General features: G+C 42.3%; 1 protein-coding gene across 1 annotated transcript in view; it reads right to left on the bottom strand.

The window, feature by feature from the left end:
- Positions 1 to 25,129, bottom strand: part of LOC144503590 (extended synaptotagmin-3-like) — a 99,451-nt gene that overhangs the window by 2,880 nt on the left and 71,442 nt on the right. The window contains exons 12-22 of the mRNA XM_078228179.1: positions 20,248 to 20,337; positions 17,664 to 17,744; positions 15,931 to 15,999; positions 13,897 to 13,971; positions 11,332 to 11,418; positions 9,060 to 9,209; positions 7,208 to 7,569; positions 4,998 to 5,096; positions 2,939 to 3,070; positions 2,214 to 2,319; positions 276 to 325 (exon numbers count right to left, since the gene is read on the bottom strand). Of these exons, the coding sequence (XP_078084305.1) occupies positions 276 to 325; positions 2,214 to 2,319; positions 2,939 to 3,070; positions 4,998 to 5,096; positions 7,208 to 7,569; positions 9,060 to 9,209; positions 11,332 to 11,418; positions 13,897 to 13,971; positions 15,931 to 15,999; positions 17,664 to 17,744; positions 20,248 to 20,337 (1,301 nt within the window). The remainder of the gene's footprint in view (positions 1 to 275; positions 326 to 2,213; positions 2,320 to 2,938; positions 3,071 to 4,997; positions 5,097 to 7,207; positions 7,570 to 9,059; positions 9,210 to 11,331; positions 11,419 to 13,896; positions 13,972 to 15,930; positions 16,000 to 17,663; positions 17,745 to 20,247; positions 20,338 to 25,129) is intronic.

Below are 25,129 nucleotides of genomic sequence, written 5' to 3'. Positions count from 1 at the left end.
CTTAGGAGTTAATGGATATCGGTTGGCAATGGTTAAATCTCGTCAGAGTGTGTGTGTGTGTGTATAAAATGGGAGGTGGATTACTTTGGAGGCAAAAATCTTTCATTTTCTGTAAAAAGTCCTTGAAGTGACATTTTATAAGGAATCTTGTTTTGTTAAAGCAAAGAGAGTTCAGTTATACTCTTTAAATGTTTCAATTGTGTGTGCCTGCATTTAATAAGATTTTTTAAAATCTTAATTTCTTTAATATTTAGACACAAAGGAATACATCTTACCATTCTGTAAATCCTTGGGTTAAGTTATCATTTGAGATGTCAATCAGCACCTTCAATAAAAGAAAAGTAAGCGAGTTATCAATTTGGACTATTCTTTGAGCAATGTTATAAGTGTAACATTGCTTGATGTTGCAAACCAAAAATCTTGTGGAGGTGATGGAGGGTGGAGGTGGTGGAGGGGAGAGGTGGAGTGGGAAACAGGGAAAACAGCTTCGGTTCCAACTTCTATTCTGTATTCCGTGATCACTGCCAATAACTGCAAGGGGCATTAGACTTTGCTGTAAGCAGCACATGTCTCCCCATTCAAATACTGTAGTTTGCCAAAATATAATCACTCGGGGCTGGATTTTCATTCTCTGTTTGGGAACTGTGAGTTGGGCCATTTCGTAGATTTGCAGAACTGACTTCAAAACGTCAGTGCATTCATCCAATATTCATGTCTCAGAGTTGGATGTAGCCCTAGGTGTGGGTTGCGGCCACTTCCTGAGGTGGTCACTAAGGCAGGCAGATTAGAAGACCCGGCTCCATTTACTGAGACATTGGCTCAGTTCTATACATAGTGGTTAGGCCCTCACTACCACCCACTCCATGTATCCTTCATGCCCACTCACCCAGTATCCACTAGGTACAAAACTCATGAGCCATAAAATAATACTGGCAAGTATTTTAAATGCTAACAAAATTTAATAAGTCAGACTTTCAACATTCTCTTTGGAAAAAATAACTGCCCTTCTCTTCATCTCAAAGCTGTCAAAGACAGCCAGTGAAATCCTCTTGGAAAAAATCTTGAATCCACTTAAAGCTCTTGTCTTGTCCAAGTAAAATTAAAAAAACATTTCCACGAAATAAAGTTATTACAATCTCAAAACTGTCAAATAGAGTTATTAGTTCTCTATGCAAACAATGCCCAATTAGGCTGAGTCCATTAGTCATTAGTGGAGCTCAACCAAGCATTCATAGTGAGACCACCTGGCAACTGAAGGCGGCTGAATAGATGGCCAGACATCTCTTTTGTCAGATGGCCTCATAATGAATGTTTCAAACATGCTTCAAGACAGACTAAGTGGTTTACACAGTTTCAAAGGGAACTTCCAGCTTTGTTAGACATACTTAAAAATAAACCATTAGCATACACCTTCTGAACACCTTTTAAACATAACCGTCAAAAGGTTTCCAACTCCAGACTAGGGTTTCCCCAGCATCGGAGTTGTGAACCACATCTACAAAAGCTGCCTGACTTCATCTGCAGGGGGTCTGAAATTCTGAAAAGGGGCGACAAGTTGGGACTGCAGCATGTGGGCTTACTACCTGCATCCTTATCGCGTGCTGACAAAAACTGACAGGAACAGGAATGGGGGTGGGAATTCGGTTTGCCTCCCCACTCCCATTATTTTTAAAGTCCTTTTGCCTCTTCTTACACAGATGAAGGCATGAAACTCTCGCCTTCAAGGTGACAAATAGCCATCTGCATGGGGTTCCTGAGGGCATTTAGTATCTGTGAAACCATCCAATATGAGCCATTACTATCTTGGTAGAAAGCATAGTCATAAAGAAGATGTCAATAGCTACAAGGCTAGAAATTTTCAATATTTCATTCTCTAAAATGTCTTGTACAATTTAGAAACACAACAATGGGGTTTTGTTTTATCAAAAAAGTTCATTATACCACAATTGCTCGCACTCATTTTGTCTTTTGCTGTGTCAAATCTGATTGAATAAGTTGCACAATAATTATATACAGAACACAAAATTATCTTAGTTGCACTGATCAACTGGTTAACTAAACTTTACTTAGATGCAAAATACAGATTATTTTGTGGTTTCTAATCATATGTATATTCTCAGCAGTGAATAACTGCCCGGTTGTGCTGAGGACTTACATTGAATACATTAAATTATATGTTTTGCATAATCCTGGTAAGTAGAGATCACTATTACCTTTCCAAGTTCTTTTCTCTCGTGGGATCCAAATGACCGGTTGTTCTTTACAGCAATATCTAATTTTCGTTTTGGAAGTTCCTCTACTGAAACTGAAAACTCAAATCTGAAAGAGATGCAAATGAAACTGCAATTGATGTATATTTTAAAAATTCACTGCTCCATCTATATTGAACATAATTTTTAGGATTGTTACAAACATTTTTCATAATTCTGAATTAGCAGTATATTAAATTATCAGACGGAGGGAGAAGACTGAAAAACTGGGTCGAAATCTTCTGGCCCCGCCGATGTCACACCCACGCTGCTGGTTTCCTGGTGGTGTGGAATGGATTCAATGGGAAATCCCATTGACAACAGCAGGCCCAGAAGATCCCATCGCCAGCAAACGGCTGGTGGCCTCCCGCCGCGGAGAAAAACACAATGAGGCGGCCAGAGCATCTTACCCCAGGACTCTGTTGCCATCATGGAAATGCAACCCAGCTGCTTTTAGAAGTTGAAATAGTGTTGCACGCCCCAAATGCAAGTTGACTGTACAGTCAGTCATGAATCCAAAATCAGTTTTAAGTGATTCAATAGTCAAAAAGTTATGGATATTTAAAGTTTACAGTAAATCACAGAATAAAAGCACACCTCACTCAAGCCACTATTGTGTAGGTCAGCCTAATAGTTGTTAAAACAGGTACAAAATATATTTCTGACCAAATGTTATTCAACTCACTTACTTTTCATCATATTGTGGATCTACGGTCTTCTTTTTAATTTGTGTTCTTTTCCGGCCCGACCAGCTCTTGTCAGGAAGAAGGTAGAGTCGTACATATGGATCTGATCCATCATTTGAACAGGATATCAGGCTTCTGTGGTACAAATGTCAAAACAATTTATGAAATTAAATAGTGTACACAATTCTAGAAACTGTCTTGAGTGTATCCTTGAAAATGAAAACTCACTTATTTCATTAAAGCGGTAAAAGTCAATCTTTCAAATGTTTCAAACCCTATGAATGTGCTGGACAATTAACTTGTACAAATAAACCTTCACTTGTACAATAAATATTCAAATGGCAACGGGAACAAAAATAACTCATTTAACTAATTCAGCTACTCAAGCCTATACTGCTATTCTATGGAAGAGGTGTCCCTCCACTCCAGTCACTTACCTTTGACCCATATACTTTGATATCCTTATCGTATCGTAGTTGAACATTTCAACTAACCCATCATTTTCAGCAATTTGGGAAGGAGAGTTTCAGATTCCCACTAGCTTTACTTATTTGTTGTCACAAGTAGGCTTCCATTAACATTGCAATGAAGTTACTGTGAAAATCCCCCAGTCGCCGCACTCCAGCACCTGTTCGGGTACACTGAGGAAGAATTTAGCGTAGCCAATGCACCTAAGCAGCATGTCTTTTGGATTGTAGGAGGAAACCAGAGCACTCGGAGGAAACCCACACAGACACATGCAGACTCCACACAAATAGTGACCTAAGCAGGGAATCGAACCTGGGTCCCTGGCTCTGTGAGGCTGCAGTGCTAACTACTGTGCCACCATGCCGCCCAGTGCCACTCTGCCACCCAAGCATAAGACTTAGCCTATGCTGAGTAAGTGCATTCTGATTTTACTGCTAACTGTTCTATCTCTAATTTTAAGATTGTACTCCTTTGCTTTGGATACCACATTGAAAAATAGTTTCTCTGTATCTACCCTCTCAAATCCCAGAAATAATTTTAATTTTAGATTTTAATTAATCCTTGAACCAGTGGTGGTGCATCCACTGTATTGCATTTCCAAGGTCCAGATGCTGTACTGTAAAGAAAATACTATGGATAAAAAAAAACTCATTCATGGGATATGGACGTTGCTGGCTGGCCAGCATTTATTGCCCATCCTTAGTTGCCTGAGGGCAGTTGAGAGTCAATCACATTGCTGTGGCTCTGGAGTCACATGTGGGCCAGACCAGGTAAGGATGGCAGATTTCCTTCCCTAAAGGACATTAGTGAACCGGATAGGTTTTTACGACAATCGACAATGATTTCATGGTCAGCAGTAGATTCTTAACTCCAGATACTTTTTATTGAATTCAAATTCCACCATCTGCCGTGGCAGGATTCGAGCCCGGGTCCCCAGAACATTCGCTGAGTTTAATAGTCTCACGATAATACCACTAGGCCATCTCTAATTATAAATCATATACAATCAAAGTATTATGTAAATTAAGGATGGAATATTTTACTTTTAAATGTCTGAATTACATCTATCTGTCCTGATTCAATTAATCCCCACTCTCTGAAACAATTTTATCTGAAGTCTACACTTGCTCTTGGGTCATGGGTGATCGATCAAGTATTGCGGGGAAATTATCCAAAACTGAGGATGACCCAGCAAGATCAAGCATGATGTAAAATTAAACAAGAAGTGAATAAAAATATACATTAAAAAGTTATCTGGATTTTTAAAAAAATGTATCTTCTGGTTGTAAGATCACAGGACTCTGACACACACATATTTTATGAGTTTTGCTCATAGGCATAAGATTCAGTTTGAGATATTTAATCAGCAAATTAAAAAGTTTATTGGAGAACAATGGATACTGCTGTTATAACTTCTGTTTCCTTCCACAAAACCAGCAGTTGAAAAATCAGGCTTCCAGCATAATTGGTTGTTTGCTTAATTTATTAGGCTCATTCATTTGACAAGGCATGCAAGTTTAAGCCACTTATTCACCTTGTTGGTGCTTTAACAGAAGGTGTATAAATTTAACTGGCTGCCAATAAGAAATATTACCTGCAACAGTGAACAATGATGATTAGACTCTGATGAGGGGCAGAATAACGAACTGTGAGCTGGATTTTTCCCAGGGATTCCTCATTCAGGGCCATTCCACTGGAAGAAAAGTGAAGATATTAATTTGCTGATTGACTTCACTTTCCTAAATGGGGATTCAGGGGTTTGAAACCTTATTTATGCATTCGTTTGTATTGTCTTCTCAACACTAGTTACAAGAGTTAACATTTAGAAAATAAGGCAATTAAAGTTAATCAGCAAACTTGAATCAGATCACACTTATAAGTCAACAAGTAGTACTTCAAAAGAAAATGTCTACGATTCTTTATATTACCTAATATGCTCTAATTCTACTCTAAATGATTTGTGCCAAAAGTTTACTTTGTATATTTGCTATTCAGACATCTTATATGATCAGGAAGGAAATACAGGTCCCAACAATATGTGTGCTAACCATCCAACTATTATACAGGATCATGTCTGACAGGAATCTGTCACTGACCTTGCCAAGTTCCCTGGCAATGGTTCCCTCATTGTTCTGGCAATGATTGGAACCCACACTTCTAAAAGTGGATCTAGAGTGTCCAACATTGTAAATACTGGCAAGGGTGCCCAGCCTAGGGTGTGGGGGAGTTGTGGAGGTTTTTTTAAACCCTGTCCTGGAGGCGTTTTCACAGCAATCCTATTAAAATTCTAATCTTCAAACCTCATCTGGGATATATGTCTAGACTGATAGACATCTTTCAGTTATCTACAAATTATAGGATCTACAATGCACAAGTAGGTCATTCAGCCCATCGAGTCTGCACTGATTCCCTGACAGAACATCTTACCCAAACCCTATCTCCATAACCCCACATATTTACCCTGCTAATTCCACTAATCTGGGACACTAAGGAACAATTTAGTATGGTCAATCAGCCTAATCTGCACATCTTTGGGTTGAGAGAGGAAACCGGAGCACCCGGAGGAAAGTCACACAGACATCAGGAGAGTGTGCAAATTCCACACAGTCATCCAAGGCCGGAATTGAACCCAGGTCTCTGGTGCTGTGAGGCAACAGTGCTAACAACTATGCCACTGTGTCGCCCCATTAGGAGGAACTAAGTTGCGAGAATTTCTGATGTAGGAAATCTCTACCTCCGTTACAATGAAGACATTGCTTGCTTCAACAAGGTGGTGGTTCCTCGACTATTTAAGGTCCACTTTAAGGCTGTTTATGGCAAACTTTTGTCAAACTTGTAGCAATGCATTGGAACAACTGGATTTTGGGGCAATTGGTTTGTAAATAGATTATGCAATTAGTCAAAATAAGTTAGAAATAATTTTAATGTATACTAGATTTTCATATAACATTTTTATTATTCTATTGTAAAATATGATTGAGATATTTTCACCTTAAGATGATGCAGCTTTCACTGACTCTCCTTTGGGTGAATCAATTAATCCCAATGTTCCTCAAATATACTGCTCAAGAAATAGATTCCGGATAGTGAGATCTTGTGTTAATTTCGTTTCTAATTTCTGGCCCATACTACTTATCAAACTCATTATTGCCCAACTCATTCTCTCTGATTCCTTTTTTTGTAACTAGATTCGATGTATCATATTTTCAAAGTCCGCTAACTTCAGGCTACAACTGGGAATATGTTGAACAATTTGTTTTTAGATGTAGGGAAAAGTGGATAAATTTATGAAGTAATTATTGAGATATCAACATATTTTCAATTAAAGAATAAAATGAAAATGCAGAGAACTCTGAAGCACATGGTAAGACCAAGTCAAGCCTACAAGTAGATCAAGCCGACAGAAGGTTGATTGAAAATATCAACTTTTTTCTGACCATTACCCAGGAAGATTCAAACAATATTGACTGGAAAGGAACATCAGCACCTACTGGTTTGTTTAAATAAACTTAGTAAGCTCTAGTTTAGTAATAATAAGCAGGAAGGTTTTGAGATTGTCAATTGTTGGTGTTATGGTTGTGACAGATTTTAGCTCTAGGTAACCTTAGCCTGCTACAAGAATTGTTCTGTCGCAGCTCTTAAAGATGTGATGACCCTTAGTTTCACCTGAGATTGCTGCCTGGTTGTATTTCAAGATTTGCATCACAAGCTACAGAATTTGTCATCTGTAAGCATTTAACTTCTGTACATTTAAGTTTCAAAACATGTAAAGTGTTTAAACACAAAATTCACTGAAGACTATACTTTTGCAGTTGCTGATCAGTGTCGTCAGGTTCAGTGGTGGAAATGGTAAGTGACGATTCCAAAGTAGTGCTGGACATATCTCTCCTTAAGGCATCTGAAGAGCTGGATTGTCTTGGAGTTGCTGGCAGTTCTGATTTAATTTCATTAGTATGTTTATGCTGCCTGTGACTTTCTTCTTTCTCCATTGGGTCAGATACTGAACTATTACCATATGTCTTTGGAACATTTGGTGATCTTGGTGTTGAAGGTGGAGTGTTCGGCTTGCTTCCAGTTTTCTTTTTCTTTATTGATATGGGACCCTTTTTAAGGGCATTCAAACCTGTGTAGACACTGTCGGGATCTGGTTCCTCAATGGTGAGTATCTGTGTGAGTATCACAAAGAATAGATGTTAACACATAGGCTTACGTCCTTGCAATTCCTAATACTAGTTATCCTAATAGTTTAATATTTATTTTTCTCTGAGCATTAGCTACCTCAATGCACCTTGTGGTGTGGCACTACTCTATATTGACTGCAAAAGTCTTCAGGGTCAGCCTCTGGTTTGCATCGTTAACCACTTTCATCCAAGCAGCAGAGGGATAATGCCTCTCGGTTAACAATAAGAAAAAGTATCAGCAGGATTTTGGCTTCTTATTGCTGACCATTAATCCTGTGGAAAATGTTCCAAGTGAGGATATTCCCATGGTCTAACAAAATAGCAACTTCATGCATAAAATGGCCCCTTAGGTGGGATATTAGAGGGCCTTTGCTCATGGAACAGTAACCTAGGCAGAGGTGATACAATGAGAAGGAAGAGAGGACACATGCAGAACATTTCATTGTAGCAGGAACAATGTATTATTTATGCAAGCCATGACTTTGTGTAGGGCAGGGTAATTACTTTGTAAAACTAAACTGGGTTTAACATTTTCAGCATTATGAAGTAACTGCGCCTCAAAACAAACAAATTTAAAATATCTTACAATCCTAAATTATTACGGCAACCGTACTGCACTTTCTAATTACTGGGCATTTTAGAAAAAGACATTTGGCATCACAAATTTTAAGGCAATTCTGCACAATTTGTCAATTGTGCAGATTTTGGAACCAAGTGGATTCTTCATTGTTGATGTTGTTCATCATTTCACATTAGTGATTTGAGTTCAAATCCGGCTATAACATTGGGTTCAAAGTCTCCAAGTTTTGATGGGTAAGTGTCACAGATGAAATTTATTTGAAAGATCTAAATCCAATTCCATAGCATAAAACTGACCAAAATTTTGCTGCCATTCCAAATTAATGAGGGTAGAATATCTGACTGGCAAGCACATGCATGGGGGCTGAATGTGCTCATATTACATTCTTTTTTAATACAATTTAAAATATATATATTTAAAAGAAAGAGCACAGAGAGAAATGCATATATATTAAAATGGGGATGTTGCTAATTAGGAATTTTACAATATGGATCTTTAATTGAGAAATTATATCACTTTGCAGAAACTCTACAGTGTTAAATGCAACACATCTTACATCAAGTATATTGAAGATGGATAAGTCCAAGTTCATCTTGACAAAGGGGTGGGATTTTTCAGTTGCGCTTGCTCCAAAGCCAGAAAATCCCACACGAGGTCAATGGACCTTCCAAGGTCTGTGTCCTGCCTGCTACAATTCCCGTGGCGGGCGGGATGGTTCAAATCTGGCCTAGGTTTCTAAAACTTCAAACACGTTGCTGTTCTAAACACTTGATAGCATTGGATTTAGTTTTCACTGGAAGATAATAAAGTCTCGTTAAGCTTTCAGGTCAATGTCACAAAAGCACATATCTAAGAAGCCAAAATGAGAATCATTTCTCTGGTATATTTAACCTACCCGAAGAACCAGCTTTAATTTTATAAGGCTGTTGGGGCCTGAATGTTCAAGTGGAAACCTTTGGTCAAGGGTCATATCAGATGCTTTCAACAAATGGTAGAAAGGGACTGTTAAAATCCCAAGGGCACACTCCCGGTCTTTGTCTTTGATCTGCTCAAAACAAATTGCAATAATAGTTTGCATATGTTACTGAACGAAACTGAACATTTAATAAATCACTTCTACTATAAATCCACGATGGATATGCACATACTAAAAATATTAGCCAAACATCCCCTAATTCCAAAAAGTAACTTTAAATGATATGAATTACCCACAAATGTTCATACTTAATGCAAATAATTCCGTTTCAAAAGGCATCGTGAGAGAAGAGATTATTAATTGGGTTGTTAATTTCCCAAATGGTGGGAAGCAGCATGTGATCAAAGGCAATTGTGCAAACTGGGCAATTGTTAATCAACACTGTTCTTGGAGAGATTAATTTATGGACTATCACTGTTCGCAATGCAGTCTTGGGCTGTACAGTGATTTTTAAGTGCCGTCTGGATAAAAACATGAATAGGATGGGAATAGAGGGATATGGTCCCCGGAAGGGTAGGGGGTTTTAGTTCAGACGGGCAGCATGGTTGGTGCAGGCTTGGAGGGATGAAGTACCTGTTCCTGTGCTGTAATTTTCTTTGTTCTTTGTAAGAAACTTAACAACTCAATGCTATTCTGGAGCAGTCTGCCCTACATTAATCATGAGGCATCATTACAAGATAGGCAGCTGGATTTAGTTGACTAACTTTGAGGCTCGGGGCCAAACTTATTGAAGTTCCAGTAAGAAATTTATTATTGTCCGTTCAAAGGCAAATGGGATAAATAATCTTTTTGGCCAGTCCTTTATATTATCAAGCTTGACTAAACCTGGAAATATTTAAGCTGGAAATTTATTTCAATGCATAAACGTTGATTGAAGATGCACTTGCTTGGAACTATGTTTAATGAAGCAAGAAGATTCATAAAATTTGTCCACAGTAACACATTCTAAAGCCGGTAAGGTTGCAAGCTAATATTAATGGATTACTAATGCTGGGTTCCTTGCTGAATGGGAAAAAGATGCTCACAAGAAGTCGGATTGCTCTTTGGGTGGCTGGCAAGAAGCCAATAGAAACAGAAAGTGTTGGAAATGCTCAGTGTATCTGGTGGTATCTGTGTGGGGAGAAACAGAGGCCCCCCTGTCACTGCAGTTCATGGACCTGAAGAATTGATTCTGTTTCTCTTTCCATAAATACTGCCCGGTCTGCTGAATATTTTTCACATTTCCTTTTTATATTTCAGATCGCCAGCATCTGCAGTACTTTGCTTCATGCTGGATATTTGTAAGTGTGGCTAGTTTCAATTTAAAATGAAAAAAAATCACTCAATGCAAAATAGATTTTTTCTATTAACAAAATCTATTTGTGTGGATAGAAATAGCACCTTATTACAGGTAAATTGGTTGGTGATAATTTACTGGAATGTTTTGTCATTTTTAAACTTGGAAGTCAGATCAGGAATCATGCGCCAAAGAATATGTTGTTGATAGTTCAATTTATTCTCATGCTTACATTGGAATATTGTTTGCATTGCTGTGAGGTTCGAGTCTTTTGGCTGTTGCTGTCTGGATATTACATAGGGTCGGGTTCAAAGAAGCAGAGCTGGTTGCATGATATGAATGACCAAGTTGTGTGTAATTGTCAGATAAAGTCGTGGTTGTAACGTGTATCACATTGAAAACTAAGCTCTCAATGGGCTTTATAAATAGAATAAGAAGTTTAACAACACCAGGTTAAAGTCCAACAGGTTTATTTGGTAGCAAAAGCCACACAAGCTTTCGGAGCGCCAAGCCCCTTCAAGGGCCAATGCACCTAATCTTTCAGACTGTGGGAGGAAACCAGAGCACCCGGAGGAAACCCACGCAGGCAAGGAGGAAAACGTGTGGAAAACAGTGGTTAGCACTGCTGCCTCACAGCATCAGGGACCCGGGTTTGATTCCTGGTTTGGGTCACTGTGTGGAGTCTGCACGTTTTCCTCCTTGCCTGCGTGGGTTTCCTCCCACAGTCTGAAAGATTAGGTGCATTGGCCATGCTAAATTCTCCCTCAGTGTACCTGAATAGGCACCGGAGTGTGGCGACTAGGGGATTTCAACAGTAACTTCATTGCAGTGTTAATGCAAGTCTACTTGTGACACTAATAAATAAACTTTAAACTTTAATTATTAATAGCAACTTTAAATATAACAGCACTTTACCTCGATGCTTAGTTGTTCAGAATGAACATTTCTGATGAAGAATACAAATGCTTGTTCCCAGATTGGTGAACTGGTATTGTAGCAAATCTGTGAATCCAAAATTCTTTGTTAGAAAAACAGTCCTTCACAGTGCTAACAACGTCCTCAAATTATTCAACCGATCTATTTAATTAAAATGCTGACTGGTGTCAACAATTCCTTTCCAAAGAAAACATTTCCTTCTTGACAATGAATAGTCAAATGATGAAATCTGTAATTAAGGTTTTAATAGTTTGATGTATGCCTAAAATATTTGTTATTACAGCACATTTTCTGTACATCCTCAAAGCATGACTTTTACATACCTTGGCTTTATACACTTGCACTTGCAGTTTTTTTTATTTCCCTAATTATACAATCATAATGATAACTTGCTGAAAGCAGTGATAATCAAGTCACCTCCGAGGACTACATGACTCCTAGGACTTCAGTAATTAGTTTATGTGGCACTGCTTCCAGACTTAACTCAATTCACTGGGGCAGGCAGTGCTGTGGATCACTATCTGTGCATTCTTCAATTATATCAATGCAGAAAGCCACATGGGCTGTGCAGGTAGCAGTCAACAGCACCTCCCATCCCTGGAGAATTGACACAAGTCTGCCTAGCACTGTGTAACGCAGGCAAATTTCTTCCCCAAAGACTTTAAATTCATGTGCAGCCCCGAAGCAACTGATTTTTGATAGCACAAACTCTCTATCAAAGACTCCTCGAGCAGCTAGCAGTCAAACATCAGGAGCAATGTGGGTCCTGTGAATGTCAAGGTTTGTCACTTTCCAGAAGGCTGCTTCAATATGCATACTGATTTCCTGCATTGGTTGACACATCTGTACACAGTGATGAGATCTATAACCAGTAGATGGAACGGGATCAGCTGGTGACTGCTCAAAGTACAGCCACAAGAGATATAGAGCCCGATTTTACCATCGCATTGTGCCAGAAAACTTGGTAAAGTTGGCGTGAGGTGAGTAGCGTGAACTGCGCCCGCCTCTGTGCCGGTTCCCCCTTTACCAAGGCCCGAAAATGGCCGCGATCGGACCCAAAACAGGTGCGACGGCCATTTAAATTCATTTAAATTGACTCAATGGGCTGCATGCCCAACTTTACCAGCACTTCCCCTTCACCACCGCGTTCACCAATCCGGAATCGCTGCAAAACAGACATGCTCGATATAAGTCCAAATCGGGCGCTCCATCAGTGAGAATTATTAAGGAGGCAAGTGCCGAGCGTCCAACAGCTCTCTGCTTGAGATCGGTGGGGGGGAAGAAAGATGGGTCCGCTGCCACTGTTCTTGAGATCAGTGGGGGAGGGGGAATGGGGTCTACCACCACTCTGCCTGAGATCAGTGTTTGGGGGGGGGGGGGGGGAAGGCCCGCAATCGGTCTGGATGGCGGGGGAGTGGGGAGATAAGACTGTCAGTAATGTTGTGGGGGTGGGGTGAGGGCGAGGCATTATCCAGCCCGGGAAGGATGTGGCAGGGGAGCAGCATTCTATCATTTTTTTCTGCGCATGCGCAGTTGGAAGCGCCGATCGGAGCTACAGGGTTTTGGGCACGTTAAGCCCCACCCACAGGCTTGTGCAGCGCGATTCAGAATTGCTGATATTTTTGCAGGCAGATTGCGTATGGGGGCACCTCAGAACAGGCCTAAAAGTCGGATCTGAAACAGTCCCAGATTCAAGTCCGCCCAGCACTTAGAATCAAAATGGTAAAATAGGGCCCATATTGTGGGGTCAGGAAGACCGGGAGGAATGCTGATCCTACAAAATCCTGTTGCTAGTCTATGTGAGGCTTATCCTACTATCAATCTCTCTCTTCCCCCACTCTGGTTAAATTTTCTATCTGACTCATTGTGCGAACGGTCTAATTTTCTGCCCATTTACAACCAAGCAATTGCAATCATTTGGTGCCTACAGCTCACCAGCAGTATCTGACTGAGGCTCGAACTATTTCTGTTTAAGGTCTCTCATCTCTAATTTTCTTGGATGGAATGGACATTCTGACTCCGATTTTGGGCAGAATACTAAGATACTAAGCCAAGCAGACTCAGGCCTGGTTAGTACTTGGATGGGAGACTGCTGGGGAATACCAGATGCAGTAGGCTTGGAGTTCGATGTTGAAATAGTGGTTAGTATCTCTGCCTGTCGCACAGGAGACTGGGGTTCAATTCCCCAATTAGAAGCCTAGTAGTTGGGTGCTGTCAGTCATAATTTTTTTAAAAAATCACTTCTCAGCCTTTTGGCCAAGGTTGAGCATCAAATCAAGCCTGAGATGGGATGCAATGCCTTATCTTGTCAGCTTGGATCTTGTTTGTTTGTTTTGTAGAGATCATGAATTGGATTTTGAATTTGGATTCAGGAGAAAGCAAGGAATGCATTTGGGTTTGCCCGGTCCACTTTAAGCAATGGCTTTGCAACTTTAAGGATGGAATTTTTAAAAAATGTATTGAGAAGTTCAGCACATGCAGTTTGCATTATCCTATGGTGCAGTTATACATAAATATACAGCTTTGAGTGTGGACAACTCATACCTTGCTTTCTTGTATGTTGTTTCCTACGACAAGCTGAACAGAGCAGCTCGGTTCCATGTTGCCCCTTTTTGTTGACTGTGAATGTAAAAACAGTGTAATCCTTCATTATTTGTACATTTGCATCCACATGTCTTCAACATTTAATTACAGTAAAGACCATCAATGATTAACTGCTATTACCCAGCTCATTAGGATTAGAATATTTTGATGTGATAGTTTTTAATTTTAATCCCTTTAGACGTTGATGTTATAAACTAAGTTTTTGCTTTACAAAAGCACCAAGTGCTTTTTTGTCCATTTATAGATAATACACATTCCTCTGCTTTAAAGAAAAAAATGATAAAGCTGATTATTAAAGACCAAAAATATTAAACTGGCCCATCTAAACTGGCAATTGTGAGCTGTGATAACCCCCATGATTTGGATGGGGAATCACTGATTGACCTCCCTGTAGGACTTGTAGAATATGAGCTCCCTGGGGATTAGTAATTATCTTACCAGGTGGAGCTCATATACCGAGCCCTGTATAAAGCAAGCCCCTGAGTGGGTCCATTATTGTGTGGTCCTGGTTGGGACCTGTTTGTGTTTACTGCAGGCTTGTGGTTCTGCTTTGCTTTATTTTAGGCGATAAAGCACTGTTCCTTTACAGCTGACTCCTGGAGTTATTATAAGAGGATAGGTCATGTGAGCTGAACATTAATTTCCAGCAGAAGTCCTTTCCCCCCAATTTAAAACAAGTTTCTAACATATGCAGGGGAGGTTGGCCTGTGACAAGTTCACTCAGCAGCAGGAATTCACGGAGGTAGCAGCTCACCATTAAGGTGGAATGTGGTGTTTGAAAGCAGGACTAATTGTTAATAGCGGAATAGTGGAGAAATGTGAACTTTGTCCCTTTGAAGCTGAAGAGCTTGAAATGCTGCTCGTGGGTGTGGAACAAAGGTGGGTGACCCCATCTGAGGCTGGAATTCATTCTATTAGCTGAATGGAGGCCAGTTATTGGCATAGTCAATGCACTCACTTAGCTTTGGGCAGTCATTGATAGACTGCCTGCGGTGAACCACCTCCTCACTGGAGCCAAATACAAAGAGAACTAAAATTAAAGCAAAAATACTGTGGATGTTGCAGATCTGAAATAAAAACGGAGAGTGCTGGAAAGACTCGGCAGATCTGGCAGCATCCATAGGGAGAGAGAGAAAAACAGAGTTAATGTTTTGAGTCCGTATGACTCTTCTTCAGAGTCCCAGAGGGGTAGCCCAAAGTTTTGGTAGCAGGATGGTAATTGGGAATAATGGAATAGGGGTTCTGGGGTTTGACAACAGTGTGGTTGTGGTATGCTGGTCATGGTCAGCATGAAGAGATGTCCTCCAGTTTAGCAGGACAATGGAAGAGAGAAAGTGGGGTTTGACAGGACAATGTGGGATACAGCTCATTGTGTATACTTGGAGTCTTTTAGCTACGGAGGGGGAAATGTCAATGATCTGAAAGCACTGAGGATGGAGGGGGAGGGGGGAGGGGGAGGGGGGAGGGGGAGGGGGGAGGGGGAGGGGGGAGGGGGGAGGGGGGAGGGGGGAGGGGGAGGGGGAGGGGGAGGGGGAGGGGGGAGGGGGGAGGGGGGAGGGGGAAGGGGGGAGGGGGGAGGGGGGAGGGGGAGGGAGAGGAGGAGGGGGGAGGGGGGAGGAGGAGGGGGGAGGAGGAGGGGGGAGGGGGAGGAAGGGGGGGAGGAAGGGGGGGGAGGGGGAGGAGGGGGGGAGGGGGAGGGGGGGGGGAGGGGGGGGGAGGGGGGAGGAGGGGGGGAGGGGGAGGGGGGGGGGGAGGGGGGAGGAGGGGGGGAGGGGGAGGGGGGGGGGAGGGGGGAGGAGGGGGGGAGGGGGAGGGGGGGGGGAGGGGGGGGGGAGGGGGGAGGAAGGGGGGGAGGAGGAGGGGGGGGGTCCCGAATCTGGCAGCCCTAATTTGTAAGTTTTTAATAGGTCCCCAGATTGAACAATGCGTTTGATTTGATTATGATTTAGATTTAATGTAACCACATAAAATTACCTTAATGTAGTTTGGTTTGTTCTTTTTCTTCACACTGTACTCATTGTTGCTGTATTCAAACTGATTTCTCTTGAAGGGAAATAAATTACTTCAGTTATACAGTAATACAAGTTTCCAGTTACACTATGTTTCTTACAAATTCACTCAGAAACTGAAGAACAATTTAATCAGTAACAAAATGACAAAGTCAGATGCAAACTGCCAGGGATTTGAATTAGGAGGGAAACTGGAGAAACTTGAGTTTTTCAGTCGGGTAAGAAAGCTGATTTTATTAATGTATAGATGATAGTAAATCATATAGAGAATATTAAATCTGAATTGCTACTTTAAATAGTGGAGGTAGGACAAGGGGGAACAGGTTAAGACTTGTTTATCGTAACCTCTGGATTAATATCAGATTATTCTTCCTTATGCAGAGATTGAGTAACACTCAGATTTCTGGTGGAGGTGAAAGTGCCAGAATAATTTAAGAAATTATTTGGGCCTGAATTTTCAAGCGAGTTACTTTGAACAGGCCCATTGCCATTTCACGCTCTAATGAATGTTGATTAGCAATAGGCAGGACTTCCGTTCTCACTTGGAAGGAAGTCCCACCTTAGAGATTGGCCGACATCTTTCCAGTCCATCCAGTAGCAGGATGGTAATTGGGAATAATCAAATAGGGGTCCCGGGGTTTGACAACAGTGTGGTTGTGGTGTGCTGGACATGGCCAGCATGAAGAGATGACCTGCAGTTTAGCAGGACAATGGATTGCATTGCAGTGGCTAGAAGAGGTAGTGCAGCACTCTGCCTAAGACCAAGTGCAGGGAGACAAAATCGCATCCAGTCCGGGGTGGACAGGATCCCGGGGGAAACCCATCCATCGGTTGTCACATTCCCTCATCACCTCAAAACCCGTTGGGTGGAGGTGTAAGATTCAGGCCCAGGAGTAGCAACAGAGAGGGAGGAGTGTAGGTTCTTCTGGATGAGTAAATTAAGATGGGCTGAATGACCTTTCTCATCCGTAAGCTTATTGTGGATCCTTTTTAACCAATTCGTATATTCTCCCCGGCATACTCTTTAACTTGGAAGAATAGAAAATTTGCATCTTTTTCAGTCTCGACATAATTGACATACATAACTTAGTTTATTATGGAAGTACTTTTCTTACATACTGAACTTAACAGTTTTTTCCCCAATACAGCTAGTGTTCAACAATTCTTTCCCATTTGCTTTTAATTCATTTCTCACTCCTTGCAAGTTTATTTTTAAATATTGAGTTAGATTTTGCTGGGATTGCCCAATTATTTAGACTTGCAATTGCAAGTTAATGATTTGAAATATTGTACAAGTGGATAATAATGCACTAAAAGCACGGGGCACCTGGGATCTTGGTGAATCATGGGATTGTGTGTCTCCTTAGCCAATGAGATTAAAGCAGTGACAAATAATCAGAAAAGATTGAGGAGGGGGAAAATCAACATGGAATTGAATACAGAAAGAGAAATAACAGAGTGAAAGGCAGGAAAGATTAAGAGAGAAAAAACAATGACACAAAAAGTAAATTTTAAAATTTCCTAAAATAATTCACAATCTGAAGGTACAAGCAAAATATTGCAGATGCTGGAATTTGAAACAAAAACATAAAATGCTGGAAAATCTCAGCAGGTCTGACAGCCTCTGTGAAGAGAGAATAGAGCCAACATTTCAAGTCTGAAGGTCATCCTGAAATAAATATATTATCGTTTACTTACAGGTAATTGATATGCACTATCCAAATAAACCACCAGTATTGCATTTGATTGGCCTGGAAGAGTCTGCTTCATTGTATATTCCTGTAAATTAGAGGGAAAAAAGTAGCATTTTTCTTTCGTACAATTTTATGGCCAGTATTTTTAGGATGGCGGGAGCTTGGCCTCTGCAATCCGAAGAGTCAGTGGGGAACAGATCCCCATCAACACCAACTGCCTCACTGTCATATTAAACTTTAATGGGCATTGATTGAGAGTTGGTGAGACCTGCGCCTCTTACTCGAGTAATAGAGGACATGTCGCTGTCTACATCAACAGGAATGAAGTGGAAATGGTCGAGAAATGGTCCAAAGATGTGCGGGTTAGGTTGATTGGCCAGGTTAAAAATTGCCCCTTAGCGTCCTGGGATGTGTAGGTTAGAGGGATTAGCGGGTAAATATGTGGGGGTAGGGCCTGGGTGGGATTGTGGTCGGTGCAGACTCGATGGGCCGAATGGCCTCCTTCTGCACTGTAGGGTTTCTATGATTTCTATGATTCTATGAGAATGTCAAGTTTCTAGGTGTCCAGATCAGCAACAGCTTTTCCTGGTCCCTCCACACCAACGCTATAGTTAAGAAAGTCCACCAATGTCTCTACTTTCTCAGGAGGCTAAGGAAATTTGGCATGTCAGCTACGACTCTCACCAATCTTTACAGGTGCACCACAAAAAGTATCCTTTCCGGATATATCACAGCTTGGCATGGCTCCTGCTCTGACCAAAACTGCAAGAAACTACAAACGGTTGCGAACAAAGCCCAGTCCATCATGCAAACTAACCTCCCATTTGTTAACTCCGTCTACACTTTCCACTGCATCCAGCATAATCAAGGACCCCAGCACCATGGACATACTCTCTTCCACCTTCTTCTGTCAGGAAAAAGCTACAAAAGTCTGACATCACAGACCAAACAACTCAGCTTCTTCCCTGCTGCCATCAGATTTTTGACTGTAACACTATATTCTGCATCCACTCCTTTCCTTTTCCCCCATGTACTCGAAGAACGTTATGCTATGTCTGTATAGCGCGCAAGAAACAATACTTTTCACTGTATACTAATACATGTGACAATAATAAATCAAATCATTGTAGAGTTGCCAGCTAATCTGATTGGTCAGGTGCTTTTCAATCCCCCCAGGAATAGCACTGTAGTGGTTGGGAAAGACACTGCAGGGAGCAGCCTGGCACTTAATTCAGGAAACCGGAGAAAAAGTGTCAGGGGTCCAGGTGGGGAAGGTAAGGAATGTCTAGGGATGTCAAGAGGGGGCAACTGGAGAATACTGCGAAGGGAACACAGGGAGGCCTCAAAGCCACTGGGCCTTAAGGGGAGGGTGACATCATTCACAAGAGGGCTTCAGATGGTTGTGTAATCACCCCCCCCCCCACCCAACAAAACCCTCCCCCCACCTTCCCCATCAAACTCTCCCCCACCTTCCCACTTCAAATCATATTCTCTTCATTTCTGCCATTTTCACCTCCTGAGCTATCACTTGCCCACCAACCTAAAATTTGAGATTGGACAGGAAACGGCCATTAAGTGGCCATTTAACGGCCTTAATTAAGGCAAGGGCGGGTTTCCTGTCCAAGTCCCTGCCCGCTCCAGCATAAAATCACTCTGAGGTCAGGGAATCCCATCCATGCAATTTCATGCTCACCAGCCCTGCCTTAGAACCCATCATGTGGGACGGTGGTTGTAAAATTCTGGCCATGGCCTTATTCCTTTAATGTTTGAAGTTTGAAACTGTGAATTGTATATTGGCATTCTTCAATTTCCATCTAATCGATCACATTTTGTAATTTAATTATGATTTTAACATTGAAAAATGGCAAATCTAAGTCTGAGTATTTACAAATCATGCAGCGATATTTGAAGAGCGGGAATGATTTACTCTGTGCTGTTTGTTTTTAAGTGGTATTAGTAAATCACCATGTGACTCTCAGTGACATGGGGTGTATGCTGTTTTATAACATTTGGATGTTATTAAGGAAGGGCGACAGGAAAAAGGTTTACAAATAGGAAAAAGATTTACAAATAGCAAAAATAACAACTAAAGAGAATATGTGAAATGTTGTTGGGGATAATGATGAGGGCATCTCATAGAAAATTATAAAATTCTAACAAGGTTAGACAGGATAGATTCAGAAACAATGTTCCCAAATGTGGGTGAGTCCAAAACTAGGGGTCATAGTTTGAGGATAAACCTTTTAGAACTGAGGTGAGGAGAAATTTCTTCATCCGGAGGATGGTGAATGAGTGGAATTCACTACCACAGAAAGCAGTGATGCCAAAATGTTGTCTGTTTTCAAGAAGAAATTAGATATAGCTCTTGGGGCTAAAAGGGATCAAGAGATATGGGGTGGAAGGGGGTGGAAGGGGGTGGGAAGGGGGAGGTGAATATATTGAATTCGATGATCAGCCATGATCAAAATGAATGGCGGAGAAGGCTCGACGGGCCAAATGGCCTACTCCTGCTTCTAGTTTCTATGTTATCATTTTGTACTAACAATGTGCCATTGTGTCATTTTACGTCCATGCTGTGCAAAACATACCATAGGTTCTTTTTCTAGGTCAGTGACCAAGGACAGCCATTCAAGCTTTAGTTGTACTTTTCCATGGTCTACATCGTTCAGAGGAAACCACTGTGTAACAGACAGAATGTTTGAATTAAGTCAATGGCAACAGGATACAGTACTATAAAACTTAGGAATCTGCATTAAAGATAGAGCAACTCTCATTCATGGGATCAATGATCTGATCCTTGGACTAACATATCAGCACAATCAGAAGTAAATGTTTCTCTTTGGGAAGTTCCTGACGAAATTGATGAATTTATCTTCTTTACAAGTAATGAAGAGAAGTTAGTTTTACAATATTTTATAGTGTCAAATGATTCATGCACATGTTTTAAATGTCATTATGATTCTAAAAGACTCTTCTGCTTCCATTTCCATAGATCTAAATTCTGGAAAACTGAGATAAGAGATTTCTATTCCTCTAACAGACATAATATTAACCACTCTGTCAAGTTGCTCCACATATCTCTCTTATTTTACCAGCTTAAAGTTGCTCCCTCACATGCTTGCCAATAGTCAATGCCACAAAAAAGCAGTCACATTGAAAGTTGCAGCAGAATTATGCAGAAAAACCTGGCAATACACTTTTTGAGTGAGTTTATTGATTGTTTGCCAATACAGCCAATAAGTACTTTAAGCATAAGGAGCCAATCAGCCCATCCAGCCTGCTCCGTCATTCGAGGAGATCCAGATTATTCTGATTGTGGTCTTAACTCCACTCTTCTGCCTGTGCCCCACAACCCTCAAGTCCTTAATTGATCAAAGATATGTCTAATTTAGGCTTGAATATATTCAATGACGCAGCTTCCACTGGGCTTGATGGAAGAGAATTCCACATGCGAACAATTCTCAGAAAGAAGAAATTCCTCCTCATCTCAGTCTTAAATGGGTGACTCTTAATTTTTAAACTGTGCACCGTAGTTCTAGATTCCCTCATGAAAGGAACCATCGTCCCAGTTTCTAGCTGTCAATTCCCACATAATCTTATATGTTTCAATAAGATCACCTCTCGTTCTTCCAAACTCCAATGTGCATAGGCCCAATCTGTTCAATCTTTCTTCAGAAGAGAACCCCTCATGCCCTGGAATCAGCTTAGGGAACAGTCTCTGAACTGTTTCCAATGCAAATAAGGAGACCAAAACTGTCATAATGCTCCAGGTGTAAGCAATGTTCTGTATAGTTGTAAGACTACCCTACTTTAATACTTCAATTCTCTTGCAATAAAGGCCAACATTCCATTTGTCTTCCTCATTACTTTCTATACCTGATTGTTAACATTTTCTGATTTGTGTACAAGGGCACCCAGATCCCTCCATATGGTAGTACTCTGCAGCCTCTCCGTTTAAATGTTATTTGTTTTTTCTATTCTTCCTGCCAAAGTGGACAACCTCACATTTTCTCACAATACGTCCATCTGTCAACAATTGTCTTTCCACTCAGTTAAACTTGAGTGCAGCATTTAGTACCTTGTAAATGCCTGCAAAATTTCTGCACAACACAGTTGGGTGGCACAATGACAGTGGTTAGCACTGCTGCCTCACAGCAACAAGGACCCGGGTTCCTCACAGCGCCAGGGACCCAGGTTCAATTCCAGCATCAGGTGACACTCTGTGCGGAGTTTGCATGTCCTCCGATTGTCTGTGTGGGTTTCCCCCAGGTGCTCTGGTTTCCTCCCACAATCCAAAGATGTGCAGGTTAGATGGATTGGCCATGCTAAAATTGCCCCTTAGTGTCAAAGTGAGTAGCAGGGTAAATACGTGGGGAGTTATGACGATAGGGCCTGGGAGTGGGGGAGGGGGATTATTGTCTGTATAGGCTCGATGGGCTGAATGGCCCACTTCTGGAATGTGTTGCCGGGCAAGGTGGTGGAGGCGGACACACTGGGAATGTTTAAGACTTATCTAGACAGCTATATGAACGGAGTGGGAATGGAGGGATACAAAAGAGTGGTCTAGTTTGGACCAGGGAGCGGCGCGGGCTAATTGTTCTTGTTTCTCGTTTCAAGGCTTCATTCTATGATCATCTTGCTGGTGCCAGTACAGAGCGAGACTGCGGATAGTTGGGAACCTGTCTCGGGGGCAGGGAATTCAGATGGTGTTCGTAAAGCAGAAGTGGAAATGAATAGGGTTGGGAAGCATATTCAGATCAGGGCCAGTGTGATCTCCTGGACTCGTTTCGATCGCCTCAGGGGGTCGGAGAGGAATTTCCCAGATTTTTTTTTCCCCATATTGGCCCTGGGGTTTTCACTCTGGGTTTTCGCCTCTCCCTGGAGATCACATGGTCTGGAATGGAGGGGTGGGGGTGAGTTAATAGGTTGTGATGAACAAAGCATCGTAGCTGTGAGGGACAGCTCGGTGGATAGGATATTAGGATGTAGATAGGCTGGAAAATTGGGCGGGGATCCTGGATTCAGGATTCAATCCTGGACCGGGGAGCGGCGCGGGCTTGGAGGGCCGAAGGGCCTGTTCCTGTGCTGTATTGTTCTTTGTTGTTGTTGTTGTTCTATGATTCTACGAATTCATTGCACTGCCCAGAATTTTGGACTATACACAAAAAGTTAAGAAATATTTTTTAAAAATATATTATAAAGACACTTTGATTATGTAGAGGGCAAAGATCCACACATCTGGGGGGTGATTCTCCCATCTCGACACCTTTTTAGTGCGGCAGGCTGGGAGAATCGTGTGTGGGCGGATTCACAGGTTTCACGCATGTGTTCTCGCTGGATATCCGACACGGTCGGGATCATTCTGGAAACCGGTGGGAACAGCAGGTAAGTGATTTTAATCTATTTTTAATATTATTTTGATGTCATTAGCGGGCCCGGGATTGAAGTCTCCGGGCCCGCAAGCATCTCCCACCCCGTCAGTGCAATATCACTCTGGTGGGGTTCCGACAAGATCTCCACTTTCAGGGAACTAGCAGGAGACCCCACTAGAGTGAAGGGGGGGGGCAATTGGGGCCCACCATGTGGACGGGCAGTGGGGGGTGGTGCGCCCCTTGGGCATGGGCACCCTCGCACCCTGGGGGATCCCGCTGCCACTCTGCACTGGGATCGATCGGGGCTGGAGGGAGGCCAGCAATGAAGGTGGGCTGGGGTGGGGGGGGGGTTGCGAAAGAGAGATGTGGTCTCCTGGGGAGATCTACTTCCCGCAAGGGGGGGTTCTGGAGATCGGGGCACTCCTGGGCGGGGGGGGTGGCGGGGTGAGGGTCAGGGCTGGTCTAGGAATGCTCGTAGGGGCGACGATTGGGCTTTGGGGGGTGTCGGGAAGGGCAGCACTGTGAGAGTCCCAGGCTGGCCAGCAACCAAGCTGGCCAGCAAAGGTTGGATCTCATGGGATAAAGGGGGTGGTGGCTAGATGGGTGGAGAACTGGCTTGGTCACAGAAGACAGAGGGTGGTAGCGGAAGGGTCTTTTTCCGGCTGGATGCCTGTGACTAGCGGTGTTCCGCAGGGCTCTGTATTGGAACCTCTGCTGTTTGTGATTTATATAAACGATTTGGAAGAAGGTGTAACTGGGGTGGTCAGTAAGTTTGCGGACGACACGAAAATGGCTGGACTTGCAGATAGTGAGGAACATTGTCAGAGGCTACAGAAGGATATAGATAGGCTGGAAATTTGAGCAAAGAAATGGCAGATGGAGTTCAATCCAGATAAATGCGAAGTGATGCATTTTGGGAGAACTAACGTGGGGGGGGGAGCTATACGATAAATGGCAGAACCATAAAGGGTGTAGATACGCAGAGGGACCTGGGTGTGCAAGTCCACAGATCCTTGAAGGTGACGTCACAGGTGGAGAAGGCGGCATATGGCATGCTTGCCTTTATAGGACGGGGCATAGAGTATAAAAGTTGGGGTCTGATGTTGCAGTTGTATAGAACGTTGGTTTGGCCGCATTTGGAATACTGCGCCCAGTTCTGGTCGCCACACTACCAGAAGGACGTGGAGGCTTTAGAGAGAGTGCAGAGGAGGTTTACCAGGATGTTGCCTGGTATGGAAGGGCTTACTTATGAGGAGAGATTGGGTAAACTGGGGTTGTTCTCACTGGAAAGACGGAGGATGAGGGGTGACCTAATAGAGGTGTATAAAATTATGAAAGGCATAGATAGGGTGAACGGTGGGAAGCTTTTTCCCAGGTGATGGGGGCCTGGAATGTGCTGCCGGGCAAGGTGGTGGAGGCGGACACACTGGGAACATTTAAGACTTATCTAGATAGCCACATGAACGGAGTGGGAATGGAGGGATACAAAAGAATGGTCTAGTTTGGACCAGGGAGCGGCGCGGGCTTGGAGGGCCGAAGGGCCTGTTTCCTGTGCTGTATTGTTCTTTGTTCTTGTTCTGACAGTTCGGGGCCACTTCACATGCGCAGAGACCTCAAACTGTCCGGCGTGAATAGGCCCCGCCCTACAAGCTTTTAATGATATTCCCAATTGCGATCTCTGCATTGCACAGAGTGTGGGAGATCCTAGTGTGACCTCCCACTGAAAAAACAATCGTGATTTACACCAGAATTCAGCACTTAGAACTTTTTTGGGATAATTCCCCCGATTCCTCACCAGGTCTAAAATTAGAACGGTATAATCAACCTTCAGTCACAAAATTGAACTTTTATCTCATACTAGGGTATTCACGAGATAAATATAAAAATATCGCAATTGGACTGTATCACAATCACTTAAGGGAAGTGAAAGTTTGGTCTGTTCTGCTTATCTACTCAAAAGATGTAATCTTAATTTCTTTTTATTGGGAGCTATTTTCAAAAACCAAATACTAGTACTTCATGGAAGGGTAAGCACCTTATTTTGGATCAGCTAGCTGCTGTAATCTTATTCTATCTAAACTGTACCATCAATGCTGCA

Source organism: Mustelus asterias, chromosome 14, assembly GCF_964213995.1.
Source record: "Mustelus asterias chromosome 14, sMusAst1.hap1.1, whole genome shotgun sequence".
Classification (NCBI taxonomy): domain Eukaryota; kingdom Metazoa; phylum Chordata; class Chondrichthyes; order Carcharhiniformes; family Triakidae; genus Mustelus; species Mustelus asterias.
This window is presented reverse-complemented; position numbering and strand designations above follow the sequence as displayed.